Consider the following 22,993-nt stretch of genomic DNA (forward strand, 5'->3'; position numbering starts at 1 on the left):
ATTGCAACACATTGCTCTATCAACAGAACCAAATTGGGCAGAAATCTTACCATCAAATCTATTGCACTACACTAAAAAATCAGTACACCATATATTGGCCAGTATACTTACCAACATAAATTTAAACAAAATTCAGAATTACCAGATCATGGGGCCAGACATAATGGATTTGATAACACACAGTATTAAGGGATTTTGTGGGTCTACAGATATTTCCTCCGACATTCAGGAACTACACCAGATTCTACCTCAATTAGAAAGCAAATACAGGAAGTCCAAAAAAAATATGAAGAGTAATACATTAACAACAGCCTATAATACGCGGACAGAGGAATTAGTAAATATAAGAAAATTACTGCCAAAGTATTCTCGCCTGAAGAGGAAACTCACATTACTTCAGAGGAAATACAAAGATCACCCACAGAAGCAAGCGGATTTGGTTGTACGTTTTCTCAAAAAAATTGCAAACGAGATGAAACTAACTAATGACACAACTATAAAACGGCAACAACAAATACATGGTACGTTCAAATTAACTCGAACATACCACCACACCCGACCCAATTAGTTAAATTGTATACTACTTAATACGTAGGAAATATAAATACTGAAAAACGTGATAAAACCGATCAATTACACATGCACATTATCTGTTACTATGTAACTCCCTTCTCTTACATTATCTGAATGCCTGACACATAAAACAATAAACAGAGAAATATTATTGCTAGAAATTAAATGAACCCATTCTTTACTAATAAACAACTTCCCAAATGTACAATACTTAGTAACTAACATTTTCAAAACTATTTTTCAGGGATCCAACCTAACCAGTCATATGATTCGGTTATGGATGAATGTGAAGACGTATCAAATCCAAATCAGTATCACAGAGGAAACAACCCTATCATTTGCCAGAAAACAAGTACATTTCAAAAACTTTTAATTTAACACATTATTACCTATGCACCTAACTCTACATAAGGTTAGGAAATTCAATATTTGTGCATATGATACTTAAACTCATTAGCTGCAATCTTCTATGACAGGTGCATACAAGAAAGTTTGGAATTTAGGGCCTCCAACCTACACCTGCCAATATTGCGGAGCAATTCTATGGTATGAAGAACGGACAATCAAAAGTACAAATACACGACAACCCAAATTTTCAATATGTTGTATGGAAGGTCGTGTTTCTTTACCATTACTGAGCCAACCACCACCCTACCTTCAAAATCTTTTGAGCACTACATCCTGACAAATAGGTGTACACTTTAGAAAAAATATCAGGGTATACAACTCCATGTTCGCATTTACATCTATGGGAGGCCGAGTTGACAAATCAATCAATCGTACAAAAGGTGCTTATGTATTCAGAATCAGTGGACATAATTATCATCATATTGGCTCTCTCTTACCTGAAATTGGGAAAAAACCACAATTTGCACACTTATATATATATGATACAGACAATGAAATAGAAAATCGAATCAATAGTCTAATGCATGAAGAAGTTCAAGTAGACATTGTTCAGGGAATATGTGAAATGCTCGACGAGCATAATGTTCTGGTAAAATCATTTCGTATGGCAAGGGATAGATATAGAGAACAACCACAAATAGAGTTTCGCCTGCGTCTTCTATCAGAAAGGATTAAAGACGGTCGGCAATACAATATACCTACGGCTTCAGAAGTAGCTGGATTGATCATTGGCGATCTTACAGATGCTAACTTCCAGCGAGATGTTATTGTTGAACACCGCAAAAATGGGCTCCAAAGGATCACCGATTTACACCCAAGTTTCATGTCAATGACTTACCCATTAATACACCCATACGGTGAAGATGGATATAGACTGGGAATACAATTGGTGTCTCAAAGCCAAAAAACTTACACACGAGAGCACATGACAATGAGACAATATTATGGATACCGCATACAACAACGACTTAATGAGGGGCGCACACTTATACAGGCTGGCAGGCTACTGCAGCAGTACATTGTGGATGGTTACATGGCAATTGAAGAGGAGCGATTTAGATATATACGAAATAACCAACCAAAACTTCGGGCTGATCTTTTTGGGGGCTTAATGGATGCTGTTGTACGTGGAGATTCTGATTGTTCACAGGTCGGGAAAACAATTATATTACCTTCGTCACACACGGGGGGACCTCGCTACAGGGCACAAAATTATCAAGATGCAATGGCTATATGTAGATGGGCTGGATACCTGAATTTATTTCTTACCTTCACATGTAACCCAAAGTGGCCAGAAATAAAGGCAATGTTGCACCTAATTGGTCAACATGACGATGGTAGTCGGGTAGACATCATATGCAGGGTTTTCCAGATCAAGCTAGCCCAACTAATGCAACATATTAAAAAAGATAAACCATTCGGGACAGTAATAGCATGTAAGTTCTTTCTATCAAATACTCTTATATACCTCCATACTTTAGCGCACTGTATGCATCATCTAAAAATGTATTAACATATTACAAAATAGTTTACTAAATAGTGCCAACTAAGACAAGGAAATATCCACCTTATAATAGCCAGATGCACCACCCAATTTACCAGGAATTAAACAAGGAAATACTGTACAAAAAACTATACTACGCACGAAATACATGAGATACACGTGCAATACTTTATTTTGGAATTTATATGAACGGGAAAAGAGAAATACTCCCTAAAAAACATAAGGAACTACAATATTAAATAGGAATTGATACAGCTTCCAACATCCTAACCAAAGCCATTACTATGCAGGTATATATACAATTGAGTTCCAGAAAAGAGGCTTGCCACATGCACATATATTGTTGTTCCTTCATGAATCGCAAAAAAATCCTACAGCGGAACATATTGACAGACTAATATCCGCTGAAATACCTGACCTTGAAGAAGATCCAGATGGGTATAATGCAGTGAAGAACTTTATGATACACGGACCATGCGGACAACTAAATCCCTGCTGCCCATGTATGAGACAAGGGAAGTGCACAAAGCATTTCCCTAAGAAATACAATGACCAGACAAATTTTGATTCGGATGGATTCCCTATTTATAGGAGACGCAACACAGGTATTGAAGTGAAGAAAAATGGAGCCAGCCTAGACAACAGATATGTTGTTCCGTACAATAGGAACTTGCTTGTGCAATTTAATGCACACATAAATGTTGAAGTCTGCAACTACTCAAGGTCAGTGAAGTATCTATTCAAGTATGTTCATAAAGGGTCTGATAGAGCAACAGCAATAATAGAATCAACAGATTCAACAAAAGACAACGATGAGATCAGAAAGTATCTAGATTGCAGATACATTTCAGCTACCGAAGCATGCTGGAGGATATTCCAATTTGACATACATTACAGACAACCAGCAGTTGAGCGATTACCATTCCATTTACAAGGACAAAACACCATAATATTCGAAGAATCAAGGCGAGCTGAAAGCGTATTGAACAGACCAGATATTGAAAAAACAAAATTTACTGAATGGTTTGAAGCAAACAAAGAGTACCCCGATGCAAGAGATCTAACATATTCTGATTTTCCTACACGGTGGGTATGGAATGCAAAACAAAAAAAATGGACTAGGAGGAAAAAAGGTCGGGCAGTTGGTAGAATCTATTTTGCACATCCAGCAAGTGGAGAGCGTTTTTATCTGCGCATGTTGTTAAATTTTGTCAAAGGCTGCACTTCATTTGAAAGCATAAGAAGAATTAATGGAGTAGATTATAAAACCTATCGAGAGGCTTGCTACGCATTAGGCTTATTAGATGACGACAAGGAGTGGAATGACTGCTTGACAGAGGCTGCCCAATGGGCAAGTGGAAATGAACTGCGCAATCTATTTGTGACTATTCTTATTCACTGCCAAGTTTCAGATTCACACAAGCTTTGGGAGAATAACTACAACATATTATCAGAAGATATCACATCGATGCAGAGAAAGCGATTACATCTGAAAGATTTGCAACTAACTGACAAACAAATAGAAGCGTATTCCCTGTTAGAAATTGAAAACATGCTCATAAAACAGGGAAGAAGTTTGCGAGACATAGAAGGGATGCCACTGCCAGATAATACATTAATGCGGAATGTGGGAAATCGCCTAATTAATGAAGAGCTAGACTATGACAAAGGTGAACTAAAAAAAATGCACGACAAATCATTTAAACTATTAAATAGCTTTCAGTTACCGGCATATGAGGCAATAATATCATCAGTTGATAATAAAGAAGGCAGATTATTTTTTATACACGGACATGGTGGTACAGGCAAGACATTTCTATGGAATACAATTATTTCAAAAATCAGATCAGAATCAAAAATAGTTCTACCAGTCGCCACTTCAGGTATAGCAGCTTTATTGTTGCCGAACGGCAGGACTGCTCATTCGCGGTTCCATATTCCGCTTGACGTCACACCCGAGTCAACATGTGACATAAAACAAGGAAGCCAATTAGCAGAACTACTAAAGAAAACATGTTTGATAATTTGGGATGAAGCTCCAATGGCAAACAAATATTGTTTAGAAGCCTTAGACAAGAGCTTGAGGGACATTCTTCGAGATAGGTATGAAAATAGTTGTGACAGGCCTTTTGGGGGACTAACAATCGTGTGTGGTGGTGATTTCAGACAAATCCTGCCGGTAATTCCAAAAGGAACAAGAGCTGATATTGTTGATGCGTCGCTAAACAATTTGCACCTGTGGCCCTACTTTTCAATTTATGAACTGAAGGAAAATATGCGTCTTACTTGTGGAAAAGTCATGGGTTCTGAAGCTGAAAGAATTGCAAGTTTTGATAGATGGTTATTGCAGATTCGAGATGGATCAGTTTATGCTGATAAAAAGATGGAACTCATTAACCTACCGCCTGATATATCCATTGCACCATCACACAATCAATTGGAATCAATTGTAGATGCAGTATATCCATCTATATTACAGAATTACAACGACCCGACAAACTTAAAAGAAAGAGCCATACTAACACCAAAAAATGAAATGGTTCATGATCTAAATGAAAAAATAATGAATATTATACCAGGGGAAGGAAGAACCTACTACAGCTCTGACAATGTGTGCAAAGCAAGTGTGAACACTAATGAGGAAGATATATTGTACCCCACTGAATTCCTTAATAACTTACGATTCTCAGGCATCCCTAACCATGATATACACTTAAAAGTAGGAAGTCCGGTTATGCTTCTTAGAAATCTCAATCAAACAGAAGGACTATGCAACGGTACAAGATTAATGATCACACATCTAGGAAAATGGTCTGTAAATGAAAACATCATATCTGGTAAGAACATCGGCACAACAATCACAATACCCAGAATTATCATGTCTCCAAATGATTCAAAATGGCCATTCAAGCTTAACAGACGGCAACTTCCTTTAGCAACCTGTTATGCCATGACAATCAATAAAAGTCAAGGACAAACTCTTCAGACAGTTGGACTGTATCTTCCAAAACAGGTATTCACACATGGACAATTATATGTCGCAGCATCACGTGTAACAACAAGAGAAGGATTGAAAATATTAAATGCAGACGAGGACAGTGAAGACCATACACACATTAAAAATATTGTTTACAGAGAAATATTCCAGAATGTATATCCAAGACTGGTAGAAACACATGATGTCACGTTATAAACAACATAGTCAATCAAAAAAATGACGCATCAGCTACAAATACATACATTGAAGGTGATCACTCACATAACGAATGGTCATACGAAACTTACAAAGGACAATATGGAAAACATATGAACATGAATCACATATAATGTAAGGACAATTGGATCTGTAGCTTACTATTGCACACAATATGGAGTTTGTGTTTCTATACGACTAACTTATTAAATATCAATGTAATTTAAAGTTGTAATACACAACAGATATATGAATCGGTAGGTGTACATTTTATACCCCCTCTTATATTGGCCCCTATTCTTCGACAGCCAATTAAATAAATAATAAACAATGTGGAAACTTGGAATATGTAAAAAACGAGCATAAAGGAAATATGGCACAAATGATTAATAAAATGTTCAACAATAACTACAAAAATATACATGGAAAAAATTAAATTATATATTGGTAATAGATCACGGTGATCAATACCAAATAACAATATTAACCTATGATAATGAGTGAGCTAATTAAAAAAAAACAAACCGCGCGAAGCGCGGATGTTTTTCCTAGTTTCATATATTCATGAAATATTCGTAAAGTGATGATGATGTGGGTGCACACTCTTGGCAACCAATTTTTTTAATAGGATCCATAAAATCATTTCATGGAGATCAAATAAATCCTAAGGAGGTCCACATCATCCTTAGTTTGAGTTACGCTAACAACCCTTGAATCACGGAGAAATCTTAAGAGAGAGGACACAAGTTATAAACATATTTGTACTCACAATCTTTATGAACAAAATTATTCTCTTTTATTACTATTTTATTGCAATATATTTTTTGTATTTGGGACAAAAAAATGCAAATAAATTGGCACATTTAGTGTGACCCAACCTACCCTTCATCTTCTCTCTCACAAATCAAATGCAAATCTCAATCCACTAACCGCAAAGACTGAAACTCTATTTTTAAGGGTAGTTCAAGTCTCGTATTCGAGTTTATCGAGCTACACGCTGACAATCCTAGAAGTAGGGGGCATTTATAGACACCAAAATTTTGTGGAACTCTATGAGATGAATCACATCCACAAGAAAAGTGTAACAATTTGGAAATTCACAATTAGTGGGAACATCCTCCCGAACGAGCTCAACACACTTTGTAGCTTAGGAAAGTTTTAAATTGGGTTTCAATATCGTTGCAGTCAACACAAGCAAATCATACTCATTCAAAATACCAAAATTCTAGTATTAAATGTCTCAACATTTAATAGATCGCCCAAATACTTAAGTATAGAAAAAAGGATTATTAATTTTCCTTTATATCCTATATTTTTACATAAGCTATGGATCATTGTGGTACAAGCCATGTGACTCTTTGCACTAGATATTTGGACAAAAATAACTCATGCACACCCACTAAACACCCAATTCTAAGTAATCCAATACCAAACTAAGAAATATTTAAGTGAATATCAAAGATATCCGTATATTGATCATACTAGTATAAAATTACATTTTGAGGCATTATGTGGAAGTTGTGATAAAGGCATTTCTCAAAAAATATTAATATAAACAACAACTACGTGTCAATTCTAAGCTAGTTGGGAACAATTCTCTTAAATTTTTGGATCAGGACGAGAAGGAATGGAGGTATAGATGACATGTATACATCAATCACTTGGCCTAATAATTTCATTATCAGATATTAGAGGTGCATCAAATTTCACTTAATACCTACTTATAGTAGTAGGTTCATGAAACATAATAAAAAGACAATACAATATATTTTTCACTAGAGGAAATTTCCTTTTGCGTCATAAATATATATTTTTTAGCATACAATAAAAACATTACCTGGTCGTCAAGGAAGTGAGTTGAGAGCCATGAGGTATGAAGTACAATTTCCAGCGGTGACAAAAAAATCTTGGTGATTTAATTTGTTTATGCCTTGAAGGATAGACTTGCCTAGTACCACAATCAAGCAAGCAAGAATTATGGTTTAGAAATAGAAAGGCAGAGGGAGAGTTACCAATTGATGTAATCTTAAATACAAAAACAATAAAGAGAACTACAATCAATTAAAAAATATATACTATCAAGAAGTCGAAAGAAAGACAGAGAGATTCAGAAAAGAAAAAAGGGTAATCTAGCAACTAAAAGATATTTGATTGCTAGAATAAACTCTAAGGGTAAAAAGAAATTGAACTCATACAAGTGAAGGCTTATCAAGAAGGTTCAAGTGAACAGATATGAGGGTTTCCCGAAACTCACAAAGAAGTATAAACATCAAATTTTCATTCAAAAATCAACCCCTAAAATAAACCCTAGTTTCTAATATTTATAATAGTAGATAAACTAACCCAAGCTAGTTACAATAATAGCCTTGATCTAAAACAAAGAAAAGTCTAATCTATAACTTATTTGAAATGTAGTAATCTCTTGTTTAAATTTCCATTTTAATCTCAAATCACTAAATATATATTTGTAATGTGTAATGAGTACATGTGTGATTTGGACTAGAGTAACATCTGCTAGGTAACAAATTGAAGATTTTCCTTTGATTCTCTTATAGGTGATTTTTAAACTCGAAAAAAAAATCAAAATTCTAGATATGTTTTTCAGTGAAAAAAGCTCTTCACCTGGAGAAACAACAAAGAGTTAGAACGGTGATGAAAAAGAGAAGTAAAAGATAGGAGTTACATTACCTTGGTTGATTGACACTTCTTGTTTGAGAAGACGAGAGACAAGAACGTCGGATTACAGAGCTGGAACAGCCCACAAGAGAAAAATGAGTTGAGTAACATTCAGCCGTGAACAAGGAGGAAACACGGTGAGAAGAAAGAAAATGAGCTCAAGTGTAAGATGCAATTAGCATTTATAGGTAGGGTTAATGAAAGTGTGTTTTACCCTAATCATAATAGAAATAAATTATTTTGATTGTTTTATTTTGGGCTTGGGCCTAAATTTTATTTTCATTTTTGGTTAATTAATAAATGGCCTATACGACCAAAGAAAACTCTTTTCTTAAAAAAGGTTTTTGAGGGTAATATTGCAAATATGTGAATATGGTAAAGAAATGTCAACCTTGTAAAATTATCAAAATGGCTAAAATATATATGGAATTGTCATGATTTTCGTGAGTTCCTCATTTTGTAAATACCTTCATCCCCCTTTCACAACTACAAACATTGGGATTTTGCGAAAATATAATTAATCGAATTTCTATCTAGTGTAGATAATGATTGTATGGGAAATGTATTGATCACCAAGGATGAAGTAATCCTGAAGTGTTTTCTAGCTCTTCCAAATATTTGAGAACAATATGAATTGAATTTGTTGATTGTCTCAACGAACTTCATGCACAATGACCAAGGATTATTTACTCCATAGAGAAATTTGGTAAACATTGAAACCCGTCTCATGTTCAAGTACTTATGCCATAGGCTTAAAGGTAGAAATCCTTCCCTTTAATTTGAATCGCCATGAATGAAGAATGCGCGAACATGTATAGGTAAATGAGGATGATAGATCGATGTCAGGTCTCCTACTTATCGATTATACTTTTTACCTATTTTGTAGCTACGAAAATAAATTATGTGCATCGAATAAGGAGGGAACAATATTATCATCTCGAGAAAAATGGTTCACATATTCTTTCCTCTTAAGTTAAAGGGAGTATGGTGAATTCTTACCTTACCGAGACTTTCATCTTCAATATTGACGTATCTTTCTTTCTATAGGAAAGACTATTTAAGTATGAAAATTGTATTGCAAGTGAAGAGGACTGAGTATGTAATGGAGATGAAGTAAATTTCAAATAATTTACTATTTTGTATGGTCAAAGAGATTTCACAATATCATTTTTAACCATAAATATTGAAAAGTGCATAGAAATATAGGTAAATTTACGGATAAAATATTGGGATAACTAGAGAAATAAAAACTTTCAATTGATTGAGGATAAAGAATGAGAAATCTTAGAGAAGCACTATTGAATATAGAAATGATGGTTAAGAGTTCTTTTAAGTTATAATCGATTGACATGAGTCTTCACTCAAAAGTTCAAGAAAGAGCATTCAAGAAAATAAATTTAAGGAAATTTTAATGGATAAACAACATTCCAGATTATTATTATAGAGTTCTTCACAACTTTCCTTTCCCAGAGCTACCATTTCTACAAGGTCATCATTCATTATCCCATAATTGGTTAACTCATCACAAATTTGCTTAACTAAAATGCCAAACTTCAACGTGTTCAACCCTTTAAAAAAGAGAGATTTCAACTCGTAGAACCAAGTTATTTATGATTAGTAAATAAAAGATATTTCATTGAAATGGCTTGAAAAGTTCTACCCACACAATAAATTATCATTGAGTTGTCAAGAGCATAATTTTAGTTTAATAGCAAATGAATGATTTGATTTTTCTAAAAATACAAAGTATAACTGGGAGTGTATCAATTCCACGTCCTTCAGAAATATGCCAAATGTATCGAGATTCAAATCAATCAATATTATATTTTCGTTGTAGAAGAAAATATTGTGGCAAACTGGCGATACATCCATATTTTTGTGTAAAAAATTTTGACGATCACCTTAACTTTTTGCAAGGCAATTTGTCAAGATTTATGATCAATTTTTTAAACATCACCATCACCTATGCTAATGAAGTCTTGCTGAATATAATGTTTTAGTAGTAAAAACATATTAATGTACAGTTGAGTCTAAGAGCAGGATGTATACAAATCTTACCCCTTGGCGGAATAAGAAGATTTTTTTTCTAATTGATCCACAATACATAAGATTGGCTTATCCAAACCCCTTTTGATGTCCGTTTTTCTAATAGTGAACATTTAGTATAATCCCACAAGTGAATTTGAGGAGTGTAAGGCTAAGATGTACACATATTTTATTCCTATCTTTGTGTGATAATAATATTTTTTCTAATAGACCCACAATTCAAAAGAAAATTTCTGAACATGGTTGTAAGAAAAAAATATGACAAAGAAATAGAATTATAGAAAACAAATTAAGGTTTACATGTAGATAATCTTCAAGTGATTAGATAACATAGTCTTTGATAAAAAATAAAATAAAAAATAGTAGGATGATATACATTTATACGGGAAAGTCAACTAGTTTTTGTTGGTGAAATTTTAAAATTACAATTTAAAATTAATTATCTTCAGGTAGAGACATAGATATATATTTTTCTTTCTTTAAGGATATTTAAGCTCATGAAAAGAACTCTTTTAAAAAATCTAGCAATAATCTTCATAATTTGTCCCCTCCAGACAAAATACCTCAATTTCAAAGTACAACTAAATAAATACTGAACAAGAGTTGAATCCAGAACTCTATAATAAGAACTTTCTTTTTAACTCACTTTTATGCACTCTATATTTTCTAATACAAAAAAAAAAGTAGATCATCACTATTTGTAGTAGAGAAATTCTTCCTTGCAATGAATAGGAAGATTATGAGGTAGTAAATTGGGTAGAAAAATGAAGTAGATGTTACATGAGTGACAAGACATAAAAAGATAAAATACTGAGTGAAATAATAGAGTTTCAATGAGAAGTTATGGCAAATATGACTGTGCCTGTTCAATCACTAAATAAAATGCAATTACTCTCAACATTGCGCTAACAAAGTAAGACCATCACTATTTATATGGGAGAAATTTTTTCTTGCAATGAATAAGAAGATTACGAAATAGTAAATTGGGTAGATAAATGGCATAGAGGTTAATTACATGGGTTTGAAGACATATAAACATAGAATAATTATTGAAATAATGGAGTTTCAATGGGATGTTATGGACAATATGGTTGAGCGCGTTCAGTCACTTAACAAAAGACAATTACTCCCAACTTTCTCCTAACAAAGTAAGACTGTCCTTATTTACTTGCAATGAATAGGAAGAATACGGGATACTTAATTGGGTAGATAAATGTTTTAAATGCTACATGAATTACAAAACATAAAGTATAAAATAATGAAGTTTCAATGAGAAGTTATCGTCATGGTTGGCCACATTCATTTTCTAAAAAAAAGATAATTATTCTCAACGTTCTACTAACAAAGTAAGACCATCACTATTTATAAGGGAGAAATTCTTCCTTCCAATGATGAAAAGGAAGATTACAAGGGCAGTAATTGTTAGGTTTTAGCAAAGTGCAAATAGGAAATGAGAAGAGAAAAATGAAATGAGGAGGAACAAATTTTGGATGGAAAATGAAAAGTTATTTGCAAAGTGCAAATGAACAGTCATTTATCCCATATCGGTAGATGAATGGAAATTGTTGTCCTTATATTAGGAAACACTTCCTTTACTTCTTAAAGGATTAAGAAGAAGGTTCCCCCTTGCGCCGTCGTTGCTCGGTCGACCTCCGCTTCGGCTTCGAATTTTTATTTGAATTTGACAAATCATGTAACCTTAATCAATTTTTTTTCTCTTATAAATTAATTCAGAACGAGTTAAATAACAGAATTCTGAGAAGGAATTGCTCTGACCATATTGTCTGAACAAACACGTTTCTTGCTAAACATGGGATAAAAGGAAGTCATTTTTCATTTTTTCAAAAATTGGAAATTTTTCTTCTTTGCATGTATTTTTTTTCATAAAGAATGTCTCGATCAACTGAGTCTGTGTGGCTTGTTACTGTTCTTACGTTCGTTGAAGTTATAGAAGTTTGACGTACCACTACTTCTTTAACAGGATAAATCTGTTTTATCATGGGAGAAATTATCTGTAACCTCGGTTATAGTGGGGGGATTAAATTTTCTTAAGTAGACACAGTAATTTCCATGGACTCAGATTATAAGTACATTATGTCAATTTCATCTTCATTCTATTTGTGCAATTTTGACTAAACTTAATACATGTGATAACAGTAAATTGGGAAGATAAATTTCCTAGATATTACATAACTTACAAATCATAAAAAGATAAAACAATGAGTGAAATAATGATGTTTTAGTGAGAAGCTATGGTCTTGACTGATCATTTCAGTCACTAAACTAAAGACAATTACTTATAACGTTCTACTAGAAAGAGTGGGCAATAGAGAAATGATATGGTAGGAGACAATTAAATAATAACTATTATGTAACTGATCAAATGTACTAAAAAAATTTAATATATGTTTTTCCTAGAAAAAAAGGAGGTTGATGCAGATCATGTATCAAACGATTGTTCACATTATCAACTGAATTATGTTAATTCAATTATGTGACTTTTTTTTGTTCAAAATTAAACATAAAATCTTGATATTAAGAAAGGCACATGACAAGGGTTAGGAGATAATTATAGTCTCTGATCTACATTGATAATAAATTATGATATTACCTTTATGTTGTAAACTATTAATTAAAAAATGCAGACATATATATATATATATACATATATATATATATATATATATATATAAAATTTCACTCTCATATTCTTATTGATGAAAATTATAAACACTCGATAGAAATGAAGAATAAATTATGCATTTGAAGAGAGATTGTAAATAATCTTACAGACTTATTGCGAAATAATTACCATTACATACAAAGAACTGCTAGTTGAAAAATCTTAGTAGTTATGTTTATTGACTATCAGAAGTTTCAATTTCTTGGTGAGGGTTCAACTTCTACTTTGTAATCCCCTCCTACATTTTAACTTTCTCTAACCATAATTTTATTTTATTTTATTTTTTAAAATAAAGAAGAATTTCTAGTTTGGAAAGACATCAACAATAATATGATGTTTTTTCTCTTGGAATATTTATGCAATTTGACTTTTAAGAATTTATTTTTTCCTTTTTAGATTTATTTTAGTTTACCAAGAAAATAAATATGAAACATAGATTTGGACAATGAAAGTTGAAACAACTAATGAAGAATTATTTGGAGCCGATTATCAAATGTAACAATAAATTAGTGATATTTATAATAAAAACATGAATTAGCTAGAAAATTCTTTATTAAAAAGTATATAGATAATAGTATTATTTGACAATTTTTCCCTATATATTTTAACAATGGAGTTTTGATGTTTAGTGATAGTGGGATTATTTTTTGGTAACGATAAAATGAAATTAAAAACATTTTATTTGAACATAAAATTAAATTTAGTGCAGATTGTACCAGTTTGTGATACTTTATTTGTTCTCCAACACTTAAGGTTTAAAAATATAATAATGTTAGGAAAAATACTACAATATTGATATTAGATTGGAATTATAACGTAGTAAAGAACTTATCACAAATACTTTGTCGTGGCAAGCCATTGCCATGAAAGCGATTTTGGCTTGACTCGGATGCAAATCATTATAGCCGGTCGCTCCCCAGGGTTTCATAGTTACGCTCAAACATGTGCACTCGTGGCTAAGAGTTTGGAGGTTGCGTAAAATCATATTCCCAAAAATATTCAAAGAATATGATGAAAGGAGGGAAATTCTTTTTTCTTTTCCTTTATGGTTGAGGTTGTATTTTTATGCTCACAAATTTTCTTTCATATATAGATATTTCAAGAGGAGGAGTTTCAAATAGAAGAGTTAATTTTTCTTTTTCATTTTAATAAATGGATAGTAAAGATTAATTGCATTAAAGGCCATTATTTCACTTTTATAGAAACCTCTTGTTTGTTTATTGGAATGGATATGTTTTCTCCTTTGAAACGTATTGTTGTTATTTCTTTGTATTGAACGTAACTAACATCGTTAGAATTAAATCAACTATAGTATTAACTCAACAATCCACCACCAATGCAAAAATAAAGAGTAAGAACTGACTTTTGGACAAAAGGAAGGAACATGTACTTAAGTGTCAATATCTTTCGATTTGAATTAACACATATTGAAAATGGGACAACAACTCAATATCCACAAAGTGAAGTAGTCTTGAACTGAATGGATATAAATTGAGACCTCAATAACACATACTATATCCTTGAATTTTAAGCAACCTCCGCGATACAAACAATGTGCTTTTATGGTCATGCACACACACCTTAGGTCTTATGAGTGCTCTAGAAAGACGACCCAAGTCTTTCTTAAAAGGAGACCATACCATTAGACTCACGTAGGTGACTCCATCAAGTCTATCTCAAATAGATCACCTTTCGGCTATAGAATCATTAAGAGAAAAATAAGCTCAACCTTATAAAACACTGCCTCACACATTAGGGATAGAAATATGGTGTATATTTAGGCCTAACTGGTCCACCACATTACCTCAATCAATGGTCTTTAGCCCCATCCCCCCTCGGCATTTCAAGGATTTTTTTAGTTTCAAGCCCTTGGTCATATAATCCTCCAAATTTCTTTCGGACATTACATATTCCAAGGAATTAACACCCAGTTTCAAAAACTGTTTAAATGCACCATGTCTGATGCGAATATTTCTCTTTTTTCCATTGTACACACTATTTTTGGCAATTCCAATAACTATTTGTGAGTCACAATGAAGAGAAACTTGTGAAGCTTGTCTTCCCCACAAAGGCGTATCTGCCAAAAGATTTCTCAGTCATTCAGCTTGTTGCCCTCCCAACTCAGAGCAATGAATTCTGATTCCATGGTAGAATGTGCTATACAATTCTTTTTAGAAGACTTCCTCGAAATAGGGCCTGCACCCAAAGTAAACACATAGCCAATGGTGGAGCTAAGTTCATCATTGTCACTAACCCAGTTTGTATCACAAAAACCATCTAAAACAACAGAAAATTTCCTAAAATGCAAACACCAATTCATAGCGCCTATCAAATACCTTAGCAACCGATGAAGAACATTACAGTGTTCACTACTAGGTTTATCAGTATATCTACACAATCTACTAACAACATAAGCTATATCTGGCCCCATACAGTTCATGAGAAACATAACACCCCCAATTATTTTAGCATATTTAGTTTGGAAACACTAGATTCATTATTCTTCTTCAAGTGTATGCTAGGATCATAAGGAATTCTCACTGGAACTAGATCAAAACAATCAAAGTTTTTCAACATCTTTTCATTGTAATGAGACTGACACAAAGAGAAAACATTAAGAGTTCTTTTGATTTTAACTCCCAAAATTACATTGCTTCACCAAGGTCTTTCATTTCAAAATTAGAAGACAAGAAATTCTTAGTCTCATTTATAAGATTCACATTAGGACAGAAGATTAACATGTCATAAACATATAAACATGTAATGACACAATCTGAACCTATCATCTTAGAATAAACACATATATCAGATAAATTTAGAACAAAGTCATTGTCCAGTAATGTGATATTAAATTTTTTATACCATTGCTTAAGTGCTTGTTTTAGTCCATACAAGGACTTTCTCAGTTTGCATACTTTATCCTCTTGTTTTGGAACCACAAAACCCTCAGGTTGAGTCATATAGATCTATTCCTTTAAATCACCATTTAGAAATGTTGTTTTGACATCCATTTAATGTACCACAAAGTCGTGAATAGCGTCCAAAGCAATCAAAGTTATAATGGTCGCTATTTTTGTTACAGGAAAATAAGTATCAAAGTAATCCCATATCATTATATACAAAATTACTTCTTTTTTCTCCCAAATTCCTTTCCTTACAGTAAGTGCCGGATTGCCAAGTTCCGCTTGTTCCCGTCTATTGCATCTTCCCTGCCACAAACACAACTTTCTTTTGGTTAAAACCCCTAATCACAAGTCTAGCCTTATATTTATCAATTGTACAATCATGTCTCAATTTCTTCTTAAATATCCACTTGCTACATATGGTCTTACAACCATTAGGTAAATCATACAAGCCCCAAGTGTGATTAGAAACTATGGAGTTTAATTCTCTTTTAATAGCCTCTTTCCAAGCTATAACATCTATTGATACTATTGCTTCATCATAAGTCTTAGAGTCTTCTTCTATTAAATAAATAGACACTAATTCGTCATTTTAAATATTAATATCAAAATTTTTATTTAAGAAAATAGTGATAAAATCAGGCCCAAAAATTGTCTCAATTCTACGTTTCTTACTCCTTCTAAGTTCATTTTCATGCTCATTAGAAATAACTCTAGAAGAAGGTACAACATGCGAATTAATAGACATAGACATAGAAGCATTTTTTTGGCGCATCACTCGGCACATTGTTTTTCAAAGGAAAAATATACTCAAAAAATTCCGTATCTCTAGATTCACGAATAGAATGATCATTTAGAGACATAAATCTATATACAACACTATTTTGAGTATAACCAATAAGGTTAGTATAAAAAGTCATAGAACCAATATTTACTCGTTTAAAATCAGGTAGACCAACCTTAGCCAAACACCCACACACTTTCAGAAATTTCAAGTTAGGGGCAAACCCTTTCTACAACTCATATAACCTGCAGACAAGACTGCTTCTCCCCACATATTGTTAGATAGACCAGAGCTTAAAAGCATAGATTTCATCATTTTCTTAAGGGTTCTATTTTTTTATTCGGCTAAACCATTTTGTTGGGGAGTATATCGAGCACTAACTTCATGTATAATGACAATTTTCTCAAAAAATCTTCTAGAGTTTTAGTACTATATTCACCACCCCTATCAGATCTAAACTTCTTGATTTTCCACTTTTGCTTTAAATTTAAAAACATGCTTTCATCTTCATCTTTGGACTTAAGAAGATATACCTTAGTATATCTAATAAATCATCAACAAAAGTAATGTAATATTTTTTCCACCTTTGCTAACAGTGTTATTGAAATCTGCTAAACCTGAATGTGTTAGTACAAGTAATTCATTCTTTCTACGAATAATTGATTTGAAAGGTTTCTTGGCATGCTTTGCTTCTACGCACACATGACATTCAGAAAAATCATCAGTTTTTATCATAGGAATTAATTCCATTTTTTTGAGCATTTAAATAGAAGCAATATTAACATGTCCCAGTCCACCAAGCCACATATTAATAGACTCAACAATATAAGCTGAATTTGAAATGCTTGCATTATTGACAATCTCTTGAACAATGTTTAATACAAATAATCCTCCACTAAGATATCCCTTTCCAACAATGTCTCCTCCGCGAGACATAGTTATTTTATTAGCTTCAAACACAAGTTTAAGTCCTACTTTGTTGAGAAGTGCTCAGGAAACTATGTTTCTACGGAGGGAGGGAACATACAAAACATAGTTCAAGGATAATGTCTTTCTAGAAGTTAATTCAAGGAAAACTTTTCCTTTACCCATTAGTACATCAGTAGTGAAGTTACCCATATATACACACTATCTATAAGTAGACTCCTCAAAGTCATGTAATAACTCTTTATTGGCACAGAAATGCCTTGAAGCACCTGTGTCTAGCACCTAGTCAATTTTATTTGCCACCAAATTTTCCTCAACGACTACAACAACAATCACTTCATTACCTTCAACATGATTGTCTTTGACATCACTTTGTCCTTCCTTCTTTGAGTCATGCCCTTTTATTTGATAGCACCTGACACCTTTGTGACCAACTTTTCCACCTACAAAACAAGAGCCCTTAAATTTTTTAATTTGACTCTCCGGCTTGTTGAATTGATTTTTCTTCCTCATAAAATCCTTTTTCGATACTTTCTTGTGTTTGCCTTTTAACCTGTCTTTCACAACAGTACCAAAAAATTAAACAAGATAAGCTTTAGACGAATTAAGAAAAAGTTGTTCCATTTTATCTTTGAGACAGTTCACCTCTTCGGTCCTCATGTGACTTATAGGTTCTCGAAGGGTTAAATTATTTTTCTTATGTTTTAACTCATTTTTATAATCAGCCAAAGATTGTGGAAATTTTTTAAGAAGAACATTATTCTAAAATATCTCACATATCTTCATGTCCTCGTTGAGAACATCACCAGTAAAGTTCTCATATTCGTGAACTTGTTCCATTATTGGCTAATTATCAACCATTTGGAATTTAATCCACTATAGACACCGTTTTTTCTTTCCTGCATCATCAGCACCATATTTCTTTTCCAAACTATCCCATATTTCTGTTGCATATTTATAGTTTAAAAATAAATAAAACAAAGGATTAGAGATATGATTTAGCAAATGTCCTCTAAAAATTTTGTTATCCTTTTCAAACTTCTTTTTAACAACATCGTCAACAGGTATAACATACCTAGAATAAGTATTAGTGTTAGAACTATTCAAAGAAGGTGATTTAAATAAAACATAATAAACTTCTAATTGGTCAAAGAATATTAAAAGTTTTTGTGACCATCGTTTAAAATTATTTCCATCCAAAGGCTCATGTTCTGAAAAATCATTAAAAGTTTTGTTCAAAGAAATAGCCATTTATCAATATTATATGTTAGGAAAACCGCTTTCAATTTTTTGGGAAAAATACTACAATATTGATATTATATTTGAATTATAAAGTAGTAAAGAACTTATCACAAATACTGTGTCGTGGCAAGCCACTGCTCTGAAAGCGATTTCGGTTTGACTCCGATGCAAATCGTTATAGCCGGTCGCTGTCAAGGTTCCACAGTTGCTCTAAAAAACGTGAACTCGTGTCTAAGAGATTGGAGGTTTCCCAAAACCAAATTTCCAAAAATATCCAAAGAATATGATGAAAGGAGGGAATTTTTTTTTCTCTTTTTCTTTTTGGTTGATGTTGTATTCTTTATGCTTAGAAATGTTCATTCTTATATAGATATTTCAAGAGGAGGAATTTCAAATAGAAGAGTTAATTTTTTATTTTTCATTTTAAGAAACAGATTTTCAAGATTAATGGCATTAAAGATCATTACTTCACTTTTACAGAAACCTCTTGTCTGTTTATTGGAACGGATATGTATTCTCTTTTGAAACGTAATGTTTTTATATCTTTACATTAGACCTAATTAACATAGATAGAATTAACTCAACTATCGTATTAACTCAACAAATACATCTTTCAATATATTTTGTATCTCGTAGATAATTTTTATTCTGTAAAAACCGTCATAATTGTGGATAAAAGAAAACATTAGTGAAAACACATTATTCTTCAAACATCATACGTAAAAAATATTTAAAAATGCATAAAGAGAGATTTATGAAAAAGATGGAGTATCCTTTAGTTTGTCCAATAATCTCTATAAGTCTTTGTAAGTTTTTATGTCACAACTTTATGAATGCACTCTCATCTTCTTCTTCATCAGTAAAATTTGACTGATCTAGACACTTACAACTCCGTTTTAAATTTTCATTCTTAAACCTAACATTGTACTTACAAAAATTGAGAATACATCGACGTCAATTGGAAATGGAATGTGAGAATTTTGCAGCCATCATTTATGATTTTCTAATCCATGACGTCGCGCTGAACATGCCAACACCATATCTTCTTCAATTATGATCGATTTGTTTTCTTCTTCAAATAGACATACCTTGCATTAATTAGTAGTTGTTAGATTCATAAAAAAAATTAATTTGATCAAATATGAATTGAATGAATCAAGACCATTTAAGGCGAATGAGGTAAAAAGAAATATGCGCTTTCTTGTTCATTGTTATTTTCTCATAAAAGTCATGGTATATAAATTATATTCACTTTCTTTAAATAACATTTCTTTTTATAATATTATTTTTTTGATATGAAATTGTTCATTTTTTCAAAGTTGATTTTGAATATCTTACTCAGTTTTAAAGAAAAAACATTCCAAACTTTATTTTGTAAAAACAAAAATGAATCAACAACGTTACAAAACATTATTGATGTCGGCCTCCTGGTCCAAGTCTGGAGGAATATCTATTGATTTTTCCTAACTCACCACACTCATAGTAGGACTAGGAATCACCATGTACAAACAAAAATCCAAATACATTGAATGGTCACCGTAACCTGAAAACCTTTAATAGCAACCCTGATAAGTCTTGACCCAAGTTGTAGAAACTTTGTCCAATATAACATCCCTCAGACACTTACATAACTGCATGAACATGCATACTGAACCGAGGATGAATATCCCTCCTTAATGATCCCCCTCCTGATGAGGTACTAATAAGATAACAACAAGGGCAAGACTTCTTGCCTGCCAAATCCCTAAATTCCATGAGGAGTATAAGCTCCATGACAGCCTTTGACTGCTCTTTGAAAAGAAGCTTCAGAAAAGGTTGTTTGATAAGTTGTTTCAACAGATATTATAAGTCAAACTTCTCATGAACTGAAAAATTCTTAGTCTGATCTGGTAAAATCACCAAAGCATGGTGAGACAATGCTTGAAATCTTTCCAATGATCGATCTGAACTATCATCTTAAGTCAAGTTCTCAAACTGAAGTTACAGGGAATGAACATGTGGTTCTAGTATCGACATCATACTGCCACCACTTCCTAGATAGGCCCCACATGTGAAAAGTAGTGTAATCCACTCTGTCGGACTCCACCAACTCCACATTTTGTAACATCTCATGACAACTCCCAAGAAACAATTTAAAGTTAAACTTCAGTAAATCTTGTGTTTGTATATCTATCTATTTGGCGATAAATACTACTTAGAAGGTATGAGATGACCCTAAAGACACTTGATCTATCTTTACTCTCTCTTGTTAATTAATTTCGTCAAACGATCTATTTGACTATTCTGAGAATGATTTGATCAATGAACATTCAGTTCTTTCAACAATGTCGAATGGATTCTGACCAATTCTTCAACTCGGATCAAACTAATAAAACCCCAAATAAATTACAAATTTTATTTAGGGTTTTAGGAGACAATTTCTTTGTAACAAAATTTATGTATTGAAAATAAACTCCAACTAAGAAATAAACATGAAGAAAGAAGAATATGTTACTAATTAACAGTTTGAGTACAATTTTTGCATATCTTGATTCTTCTGTAGGATAATTTGCACCTAAAATGGATTTTATTTGATCTTATGTAAAGAGGTTTTTGGGACTTTCATGAAGTATATATGGTCACAAAGAGTCCGCCCACATGTTGATCTATTTGTAAATGATCCAAGAATTTATTAAATTTTCGAGACTCCTCTCTAAGGTATATAGTACCCTTTATATAGTGTGAGTTAGGATTAGTCTTCAAGAATTAGGATTAGTCTTCAAAAATTGTAAATAAAGTTGGAATCATGTTGTAGAGTCCCACACAATTTTGATGTCTACAAATGTCGAGTCTCTGTCTCATGAAGAAACTTATTTCTTTTTTAAATAACCTTTCTGTGCACATAGTTCACTTAACTCTCTTATTGGTTGGAGATTATTGTTTGAGGTGTAACCAACGGTTCCAGGAGAGGTCTTAAGGGATCGCACCAACAGAGGACCCAACAACATCTCCAAGCACGTTTCAGATTCCCATTCGAATGAAAACACAGGATCCAATTTCTCAAAAATCCTCAATCGTACAACATATCTGTCTTTGCAGATTTCGCGAGGCATGAAGAAGGTGCTTGTGCATGGGAGCCTTAATTGCAGATTGAGCATATTATTCATTGTTTAAATAAGCTTACCTCAAATCATTAATTATTCATGGAGTCAGTTCGAATATTTGAAATAAATATTTGTTGCACCAACATAATCTAACACTGCATCTCTTAGAATTCCTAGCGTTAATATCATTGTGGAATATGATCCGTGAGTAAGAGTTTCAATAATACATGAAGGATCATGGAACTTGTAAGTAGCAAGGTTTCAAAGTATTAGACATTAACTAGCTTCTCAGAATCAACAAAATCAATGTGCAACCCAATAAAATTCATAAATGGTAAAGTCGCTACTTCCCTACACTAGCTGAGGTAGGAACCTATTACTACCTCAACCACATTAACTACTTCTTACTATTTCTAATCATATGCCTTAGCCTACTATACCTTTTTATTGAAGGCAAAGGGAAATCTTAGTCGAAGAATTTGAGAATTATCATCAGGAATAATTCACATTAGAAGATCAAATTGTTCATTATGCATAAATTTCATATTTTACGAGCGTATCCAAAGTTGCAAAGTGTAACCTTGGAAATGATTTTATTTTGTTAATTCAGAGTGAACCCTCTTGCTGACTTTCATAATTCTTAAATAGTTGAATACTAACATCACATATGAGAAAAGATTCTCCAAGTTTCCTAAGTGATTCCAAATAAACTTCTAGAGGCATTTCTTTGTTGTCAGTCCTTCCAAAATCTTACCAGTTGGCATACAATGTTTTAGTTTGCAATGATCCGTAAGTATTCTTTTCAATTTTATTCAGTATGAATGCTTCCCCAATAAATTCTAATGGTTCTTGCACGGCAAATAGTAAGATTCTTGACGTCAACGATAACTATCCACCGTGCTAGAACCTTTAGACCTAATAGGGAAAACATCCAGGCCGAATAAACTTTAAAAGAATGCTTTTGAATTACC

The 22,993-nt window shown here is 32.7% G+C and overlaps 1 protein-coding gene across 1 annotated transcript; it reads left to right on the forward strand.

Moving 5' to 3' along the window:
- The first annotated feature begins 1,321 nt into the window (after positions 1-1,321).
- Positions 1,322-5,678, forward strand: LOC107019533. The gene is made up of 2 exons (XM_015220001.1): positions 1,322-2,417; positions 2,776-5,678. Exons 1-2 carry the CDS (start codon positions 1,322-1,324, stop codon positions 5,676-5,678), a joined length of 3,999 nt encoding a protein of 1,332 aa, XP_015075487.1.
- Positions 5,679-22,993: the final 17,315 nt, after the last annotated feature.

This window comes from Solanum pennellii, chromosome 1 (genome assembly GCF_001406875.1).
Source record: "Solanum pennellii chromosome 1, SPENNV200".
Taxonomy (NCBI): domain Eukaryota; kingdom Viridiplantae; phylum Streptophyta; class Magnoliopsida; order Solanales; family Solanaceae; genus Solanum; species Solanum pennellii.

Coding starts and splice junctions, on each gene's coding strand:
- LOC107019533 (XM_015220001.1), top strand. CDS start 1,322: ATGGGAGGCCGAGTTGACAAATCAATCAATCGTACAAAAGGTGCTTAT. Junction 2,418..2,775: donor ATTCGGGACAGTAATAGCAT/GTAAGTTCTTTC, acceptor ATTACTATGCAG/GTATATATACAATTGAGTTC.